Source organism: Rhincodon typus, chromosome 3, assembly GCF_021869965.1.
Source record: "Rhincodon typus isolate 14 chromosome 3, sRhiTyp1.1, whole genome shotgun sequence".
Taxonomy (NCBI): domain Eukaryota; kingdom Metazoa; phylum Chordata; class Chondrichthyes; order Orectolobiformes; family Rhincodontidae; genus Rhincodon; species Rhincodon typus.
Genome location: NC_063334.1, coordinates 27952285 through 27962194, shown reverse-complemented (window position 1 = coordinate 27962194; position 9910 = coordinate 27952285). Strand labels below are relative to the sequence as shown.

The window sequence follows — 9910 nt, the reverse complement described above, 5'->3', positions numbered from 1 at the left end:
CAGATGCTGCCAGACCTGCTGAGCTTTTCCAGCAACTTTGTTTCTGTTTGAAACGTTAATTGTTTCTCTCTCCACAGATGCTGCCAAACTTGCTGCACTTCTGCAGCATTTTCTATGTTTTTTTTTTTCAGATTTCCAGCATCTGCAGTATTTGACATTTATTAGTTCGAGATATTCCACTTTGGCGTTTCCTACCTTCGGATTTTTCTTTGTTTGTTCTGGTCAACTGTTGCTTGGGGGCTCAGAGTATCCACTACACATTTGCCTGGATTTCACTGGAACCCACTCATCCCTCCCTACCATCCCTGTAATTCTTCACAAACTTCTGCAAAGAAAATACAAGGAAACATAATGAACATCCCACCATAATGCAGGTCTTTATGGATTGTTGATTAATGAAACCTCTTTCTCCTTCCTCCATACTGTATTTTACCATAAATTACTACCAAGAAAATATACAAAAATTAAAATAAGTTTCTTAGTACGCTGGAGACTTAACTGCAGATTTTTAAAGTTGATTGCAGGCTTAAACTTCTCTCTCCCTTCTTTCTTCCTTCCTCCCTATCTCTCTCGCTCCCTCCCTTTCTCAGCATCTCTTCCTCCCTTTCTCCCTCCATCTCCTTCCCTTCTTCCCTCAATCCCTCCCTCACTCTCTCTTCCTGTTCCCTCTCTCTCTCTCTCCTCCACCTCCCTCCTTCACTCTCTCCTTCCTTCACCCCCTTACCCTTTATCCCTCCATATCTCCTTCCATCTCTCCTCCACCTCCCTCTCCTTCCATACCTCCCTCCCTCTCTGTCTCCTTCTCTCCCTATCCTTCTCCCTCGCCCTGTCTCATGCTTCCAGACTTCAATTTAGACTAGGTGCCCCCACTCAGAGCCATCCACACCCATCACTCATCTCGCAGCCTCCCTCACCTCCAGACAATCGGAAACAGCAGGAGATCTGATTCCACACGGTGGGCACAGGGTCACCAATGTACACCAAACCAGCTGCCAGCCAATGGGTTCTGGGAACTGAGGTGGAGGGAGGAGGGGAGTGGTTTCTACAGCTGGTGCCATCTTTGTCTCGCCGGCAGCAACCAGTCACTGAACTGAAAGTAAAAACAAAGCCTACTGAATGGTCCTGTGGCTGCAATCGCTGACCCTGCATGGCTACCTCCTCCCCCTCCCTCCCCCAGCCATGCACTGTCTCTGAAGGTGTACTCGGACTGTGCTGGCCGCATGTTTCAGGCCACTCTGCTGTCTCCTAGTATTGATTGAGGGTGTTGGTGACTGTGTGAGAATGACTGCAGATGTGTGAGTTAGGTGAATGGACTCAGTAAGGTTGGGTGATTAAATGATTGAGGGTGGTGGCTGAGTGAGTGAGTCTAGGTGAGTAGGTGAGTAGGTGAGGTTGAGCCAAGCAGTCAGTCTCAAGTTCACCGGTTACCTGCAAAATCGCAATTGAATCACGACTGGGTCAAAGCCAAGATCTGCTGGTATATTGGTGCACAAAGTTATTTCTAGTTAGATTTGGCAGTTCTTCTTTATCACAGCAGAGAGCAATTACTCTGGTTAGAGAGCAAGTGGACCCAGTTGCAGTTTTCTAACAGTTTTCATTGATTTTCCCTCCCTGGGGGCTCCCTAAATAGATCCCAAGTGTTGGAAAGCAGGATTCTGTATACTGTTCTAGTCCATATCCTTGCCCCTCTGGGCTGCTATGTGTGATTCTGATCAAAAAGGACTCACGATTTTGTCTTGGAACATTCTGTCAGAGCCAATGTTTGTCTCCTCATCCCCTGTGGATGACTGTCTCTGGGTAGGAGAAGCCAAATGTGAAGGAGGTGTTGTTAAGGTAGGATAAAGGAGCACTGGGAGTGCAAGAAGCAGAAATAGTCATTATCCTCAGTGTAGACAGGGTGTTGGAGATGAATAACTGAGGTTTATCTCCAAGCTGTAATCAAACAGCTGAGACAACAAGAAGGTAGCACTTACACATAGTAAAACATCCGATGCAGTTGACAGGAGTTCAGGCGGGAGAAAAGGTTTTGCTTCTTTATTCAAATTTCTTTAATGAGCTCAGGATGAACTCCCACATGTCCATCAGGTATTCGGAAGAAAGAAAGAAAGGAGAGATGAGAGAATGACGGATAGATGGAGCTGGGAGATGAGAGAATGAAGGAAGACAAGGGAGAGGAGGGAAGAAGGAGGCATGAGCTTATATTTCTCTAGCACTTTTCAGGATATTTAGCACTTAGCAGTTCATGAAGTGTACTATGCTTTGGAAGTGGATCTGGTGATACAAAATTATGTTTCTTTTATGTTTGAGGGAAGTCCACACATGGTTGAATATTTGTGATCCAGATACAAAGAGTCTCCCACTGGGAGTATGTATTGGAAATTGGAGAATGACAATGATGACACTTCCAGGAACACGCCCAAACAGGGTTTGCAACCAGGGAGGGAATGGTATGGAAAGGTGAAGTAGGGAGATGGCAGAATAAATCCCATACCCATTTCACCTCTCAAGATCACCCACCAGTTTGATACATGTTGGTTTTGGTGGAAATGTTAAAGATATTCCCTCATGTACTCACTCAGCTATTCTTGCAGAACTATGATAACTGTTATTAATATCTTTTTTAGATGTTTCAGGTGGCTACTCTCCGTCTATACTTAATGCAATGCGAACTGCAATTGATACGATCAAAATTCATAGCTTTCAAACTTCCAATTATGAAAGGCTTTCATACCAGGAAATATTTAAGCTCGCTACTCTTGGTGGATGTCAAGGTAGGAAACCATTACTAAACATCATAAAACTAAATCTTTAATTTAACAAAATATTCAATAATTATAGTGGAATTGTTCAGCTGCATTTGCAGGCTATTCAACCCAATCTGTCTATACTGATATTTGCACTCACTTCCTCCCACCCTACTTGATCACAGTTCTTAAGCGTATCTTTCTCTTCCTTTTCCTATTACGTGCTTATCTAGCTTTCCCTTCAATGAGTCTGTACTATTTTTTGATCTTGACCACTCCCTGTGATAACAACTTTCACCTTCTCACCATTCCCTAGGTAAAGAATTTTCTCCTGAATTTCCTGTTTGATATATTGGTATCTATTTTATGTTTATGCCTTCTGGTCTTGTTTACCCCAATAAGTAAGATTGTCCGTATATCTACCCTGTTAAGACTCTGAACTATTTTGAAGTCCTCTTTTGGATCGTGCCTTACCCTTCACTTTTTATTTATTCCTTGTGTTTCAACCTAAGAGGAAAGGAATGCTGAAATATCGAGTACAAAGTTTTAGAGCAGGGTTAATTACTGAATGGCTTTCATTGCTTAACAGTATGCTAATTCATTGACCTTTCATCCCCAGAATTGATTGAGTGACCTCCAATGGTTAAGTTTTGTACAACAAGTACTCATTGAGCAGAACAAACACTGCAAGTAATTACACAGGTTACCCATGGCCAGGCCTGCTAGACATCCTCTGTGTTCATGCAAATCATTTCTTCATTCTCCCATAATATTACTGCTCTTTTTCTACAAAACAAGCAAATCCTCAGTGTCCCATCACACCTTCTCAGGCTGCTTCCTCTCATTCTGCAGATAACACTCTTGCACCTCCAATTTCAGGAATTGGTCAGGAGATGCAGAGAAGGCACAACATCAGAATGAAGGATAATCAGACAGGACTGAGATTCAGAGAAATTTATTTACTTAGGTGGCACTGAATCTTTGGACATCTGTACTCCAGATGGATGGTTTAGCTCAGTCATTGAGTATGTTCATGACAGAGATTGATAGACTTTTAAATATTGAGGACAACAAGGCATTCAGGGAGTGCTTGGAAAAAAGGCATTGAGATAGACAATCAGCCATGACCCAGTTGAATGGCAGAACAGTCTTAACAGACACAAGAGTGACAGCCCTTGATACCAAGGCTGCGTTTGACCAACCTTGGCATCAAGGAGCCCTAGCAAAACTGGAATCAATGGGTCAGGAGGCAAACTCTCCTCTGGTTGGAGTCATACCTGGCACATAGGAAGATGGTTGTGGTTGTTGGAGGTCAGTCATCTCAGCTCCAGGACATCGCTTCAGGAATTTCTAAGGGTAGTGTCCTAGGCCCTACTATCTTCAGCTGCTTCATCATTGACTTTCCCTCCATAATAAGGTCAGAAATGTTCATTGCTGATTGCACAATGTGCAGCATCATTCAGGATTCCTCAGATACTGAAGTAGTCCATGCCCAAATACAGCAAGACCTGGACAATATCTAGGCTTGGGCTATAAAGTGGCAAGTACTATTCCACCACACAAGTACCAGGCTATGAACATCTCTATTGAGACAATCTAACCATCGCCCCTTGATATTCAAAGGCATTACCATCACTGAATCCCTTATTGTCAACATCCTGGGTAATCTTTAACCGAACACTGAACTGGGCTAGACATATAAATACAGTGAGGTTGTAGTAGCTTTAGGTTGTACTACAAAAACAAGGCAGAGAGGCTATGAATACTGCGGCAAGTAACTCACCTCCTGACTCTCCAAAGCCTGTCTACCATCTACAAGGCACAAGTGAGGAGTGTGGTGGAATGCTCCCCACTTGCCTGGATGGGCGCAGCTCCAACAATATCCAAGAAGCTGAACACCATCCAGGACTAAGCAGCCTGCTTGATTGGCACCACATTTACAAGCATCCAATCCCTCCACCACCGATGCTCAGTAGCAGCAGTGTGTACTATCCATAAGATGCACCGCAGAAAATCACCAAATCTGCTTAGATAGTCCCTTTCAAACCCACAACCATTGCCATCTGGAAGTACAAGGGCAGCAGATACACGGGGATATGATCACCTGCAAGTTCCCCTCCAAGCCTGTCACCATCCTGACCTGGAAATATATTGCTGCAACTTCACTGTAGCTGGTTCGAAGTCTGGAATTCCTTTCCTAAAGGCATTGTGGGTCTACCTACAGCACATGGACTGCAGTGGTTCAAGAAGGCAGCTCAGTACCATTTTCTCAAGGGCAATGAATGATTGCAATAAATCCTGGCCCTACCAGTGACAGCCTCATCTCACGAGTGAATAAAACACTCAAGGAGCCAAATGGCCTAATCTTACTTTTGTATTCTATGTTCTGAGCCTCAGAAATGAAAACCTTCTGGAATTACGAAGCAGTCAGTGTACCCAATATTTTGAACATTATGTCTTCTAATTATTGAATTATAAAATGGTATAGAACAGAATAAGGTTATTTGGCACATTGAGTTTGTGCCAGCCCTCTCAAAGAATGATCCAATTACTTCCACTCCCCTACTCAGTCCCTAATTCCTATAATTTTTCTTTCTCAAACTATTTATCCATTTTTCTTTTTGGAATTTTCTACTGAATCCTGACCATTCATTGCGTAAAAGTGTGTTTTTCACTCCATTTTGCCTCTGGTTCCTTTTCCAGTCTCCTTAAATCTGTGTCCTTTAATTATCAACTCTTGAGCTATTGCAAATGGTTTCTCTTTATTGCCATTATCAAAACATTTGATTTTGATCAAAGCTCCTCTTCACTTTCTTCACCGTAAGGTGTACAATCCCAATTTGTCCAGTCTGTCTACATAACTGTAACCCCTTTTATGAATCATATGAATACAAGATTAAGTATATGAATGAAGAATTGCTTTGCTTTTTACAGCTTTGGGCCTTGATAACGTGACTGGAAACTTTGAGGTAGGGAAGGACTTCGACGCTATCCTTGTCAACACCAATGTCCCAAATAGTCCTTTTGATATATTCCCTGATGACACGCAGGAGGTAACTACATTATGCATTAATTTCAAAACACAGATCAGAAAGAATGCTTTCAATATCTTAATTGTTGTGAAAATTCACTGACATTCTTCCTTCTAATTTTCAAGGATATTTTCCAGAAGTTCTTGAACTTAGGTGAGTTCAAAATGTTATTGTAATTTTCACATAAATCCTAAGTAACTTCAAAAATATTTGCTATTGATCAAATGTTGATGTTCTAGAATGCTACAGTATAAAGCAATCCCTCTACATAGAGCTTGGTCAGAGAAAGTCTTCTAATCTAGAACTTATTTGATTAATAAGAACTAAACTTGAATCTTGCTAAAAGAGAGACATGTTTCTGAAACATTAATTCTTGCACGTATCACACAAGAATGGAAAATTTCAAACAATCACAATAATCTACAGGAGCATAGGGTGATTATAGGTTGGAAACAGATTGGCCAAGACATTTCCATGGAGAAAGCAAAAGGGCTAGCAAAAATAAAAAGATACCTCATGTTTTTGGGTAATTTAAGAAAAAGGCTTGACCGTATTCCTTTTGATTGTGGAGAACAAGTCTCTGCATATGACGGCATATATTACTTCTAGCAAGCAAATATGAGCCATTTAGTAAGACTGAAGTCACAAAAAAAATTTGGCAACAGTTCTCTATTTTCGGTAATATTCAAGTTCCAATTATTAAGCAACTGTTTGTGTACAAGGACCAAACCGATACTGGGGTACCCCATGGGTTGTAGATGTGACATGTTGCTTATTTTAGTTTCTAATTATTAATGAGAAGCTGATTCTTCTTGAATCGCTAACGTAATTTTTATGGTATTATGATCAGTCCACAATTTTGTGCATAGATTTCGCACAGTAGTAAATGCAGAATGCCAAAGGTCTACATGACCCAGAAGTCTACAACACCAACATGACCAGGTTTTAGGATGCAACATGGAATTTTATTTTTGGTATTTTGAAAAGAGAGCTGCCATTAGTGGATGATTAGAATTGGCTATGCAGGAAGGATCAGAATTAAGTAGCTCAAAGCTTTTGATTCCAGAGATAGGGAAAAGATGATAACATGGAAAAGACTGAAACAAGGATGAAGATATTAAAATTGAAGCATGATTCAGGAGCCAGCCCAGACCACTGAGCTGATTGATGATGGTTGAAAGAGACTTGGTTTGAATGAGGGCATGTAGCAACAGAAGGTTTGGACGAATCATGGACTAACCATGATAGATTGAGGCCACTCACCCATTGCATTCAGGTGAACCTTAACTTTATGGAGAGTGGAAGATAATGGAAATCTAAGTAACTAGCCCTAAAAAAAAAACTGTAACATTTGACAATCGTTATGAGGGTATCAAAGGGAATCAGGGGCATCAGTAAGTCAGAAGTTGGATTAAAGAAAGAGCATTTATTTTGAAAGTTTATGATTGCATTTAATTCATTTAATATTTATGTTCTTTTAGGAGATGACCGGAACATGGTGGAAGTATATGTGGCTGGCAAGAAAGTGGTGCCTTTCCCAAATGCCTAGAACAATAATAGTACCTAAATCTGGGGCAGAAACACTCAGTGAATGCATAATATTTTTAATCACAGCAAACATCTATTATAAAAGGGTTATCATTGCTGCTTACTGCCTCAGTTATGATTTTTGCTTCATCAGCTGCTTTTTCGTAGTTAGGGTAGGGCTATACATGGTAAATCCCATCACTTGACCTCAGTGCAGAGTGCCACCCAATGATTGATACATTTGCAATTTGGGTTTTTGAAAGTCAGTGAACTTGTATATGTTGTCATCCATTTACTTGTAAAATCCATCCGTATATTTCTCAAGAGCTATTTTTCCCTCTTTGCCACTTAATTTGGGTTTCTCTGGACGTACCATGCCCATAAGTACCATCCAGTATTACCTTATGAAACCAAGCACTGGGCAGCATTAAAGATACGTCAATCCTGGACGAATCCTTTTCCCAGTACAGACACATATTCCAGTCAAGGTTAACAAAAGGTCGATCAAGCATCAGAGGAGTTGGACCTCCCTAATCCAGGGCAGCTGAGTAACATTGGCTTTCAAGAGCTGCCTCAGAACAGGTGAAGAAAGCTCAAACATTCATACATTCATAGAATGATGCAGCACAAAAGAAGCCATTTGGGCCATCAGACTGTGCTGACACTATGAGAAAGCTATCCAATTAGCCCCAGTTTCCTTGTCCCTTCCTGATATTTCCCCTTCCAATATTTATTCAATTTTTCCCCTCATAACATTATTATTGCTGCTGCTTCCACTGGCCTTTCAAGCAGCACATTGCAGGTCGTACACAAATCCCTGTGTGAACAAAATTCTCTTCATCTCCCGTCTGGATATTTTTGCCATTTAAATTTGTGTCCTCTGGTCACCAAAAACCTTCCAGTGGAAACAATTTCTCCTTATTTTCTCTATTAGCCTTCACGTGTTTGAACACTGCCATTAAATCTTCACTTGCTCTTCTCTGTATTGGAGAGAGTAATTCAAAATTCTCTAATCTCTCCTGCAGCAGAAGTCCCTCTTCCCTGGTCCCATTATAGTAAATTTGCATCATTTCCAAGGCTAAGCCCAGATTTAGATGCAAAGGTCCAGCTGAGGCCTGACCAGCGATTTATATTTAAATGCTACCTCCATTTCCATGGTCTATGTCTCTGTTCATGGGAAAATTATAGATGGAATGTAAGTGTTTACCTAATGGCTTTTTGTGGGTTAATGGGCTGTGGCTATATTCCTGTGCCACACAAACTACAAGGACCCAGTACAGGAATGGGAAACAGTGCAGATTAAATAAGAATTAACAGTAACCTGTCCAGAAATAAGCCAAGATTAGGATATGCACTAATATTTCTTCACTAAAGTACCAGCATCCTTGGCATGGTGCAACAAATAGTTTAGGGAGTTGGGAAGAGATTAGGAAAATGCGCTTAGACCCTTAGATAACAAGGTGTAGAGCTGGATGAACACAGCAGGCCAAGCAGCATCAGAGGAACAGGAAGGCTGACGTTTCGGGCCTAGACCCTTCTTCAGCCCTTGTTCAGCTACTGGCAATGAATACACTCACAGGTCTTGAATATAGTTAACATGTAACATGTAATGGGAAAAGTTGTGAATGTGAATGGTTATGCCATTCTTTTCTTTATCACACATTTTTAAACAATGTGAAAAATCACACTCATGCCCAATTCTGATATAAGGTTTTGGAGTCAATGAATAGATGAGTAATTTACACTTGCATATGTATGCATGTTAAATACCCCAGATGTGCCCAATCTGCAGTTGTTTTTAATTCATTCACAGGATCTGTGCATTACTGGCCAGGCCAGCATTCATTGCCCATCCCTAATTGCCTGGTTGACAGTCAACCACATTGCTGTGTGTCTGGAGTCACACATAGGCCAGACCAGGTAAGGAAAGCAATTTCCTTCCCTAAAGGACATCAGTGAACCAGATGGGTTTTTCCTGACAATCTGCAATGCATTCATGGTCATCATTAGACTTTTAATCCAGATTTTTATTGAATTCAAATTCCACCATCTGCCGTGGCAGGATTTGAACCCAGGTTCCCAGAACACTACCTGAATCTCCAGATTACTAGTTTAGTGATATTACCATTAAGCCATCATCCCCTCTTAAATGTTGAAATAATGAGTATTCTATTTTTTTCTATATTACAGAATTTTAGATTATTTATATGCTGTCTTGTATCAATTAAATATAGATAAATTTTACAAATATAAATTGCTATCTAAATAAATATTGCTATATTTTGCACTGAAAGCTATCTGACTATAGAAATAAATTGCAAAATTGTTAGCATATTCAGTAATGAATTGTTGACTGAGGCCTCAAAAATAAATCTGTTTTCAGCCCAATCATATTTTTGTTGTTGTGATTTTCTGTGTTCTTCTCCACACAAAGAATAAGAGTTAACTGTGCATCACCAGTATTCAACATTATTTGGCCAGATGACTCTCAAGAAGACTTTAAACAAATGGCAGGGTCTGACAGGGTAAACATTGAGAAGGTGTTTTCACTTTTATAGGAGTACAAAACCAGGGGTCATAAATATAAGACAGTGGTAGCATGTTACC

The 9910-nt window shown here is 40.7% G+C and overlaps 1 protein-coding gene across 1 annotated transcript in view; it reads left to right on the top strand.

The window, feature by feature from the left end:
• Positions 1-9694, top strand: part of LOC109913888 (guanine deaminase) — a 22131-nt gene extending 12437 nt beyond the window's left edge. Inside the window, exons 7-10 of the mRNA XM_020513454.2 lie at positions 2625-2771; positions 5679-5797; positions 5902-5929; positions 7258-9694. Of these exons, the coding sequence (XP_020369043.2) occupies positions 2625-2771; positions 5679-5797; positions 5902-5929; positions 7258-7325 (362 nt within the window). The 3' untranslated portion in view covers positions 7326-9694. The remainder of the gene's footprint in view (positions 1-2624; positions 2772-5678; positions 5798-5901; positions 5930-7257) is intronic.
• The last annotated feature ends 216 nt before the right edge of the window (positions 9695-9910 follow it).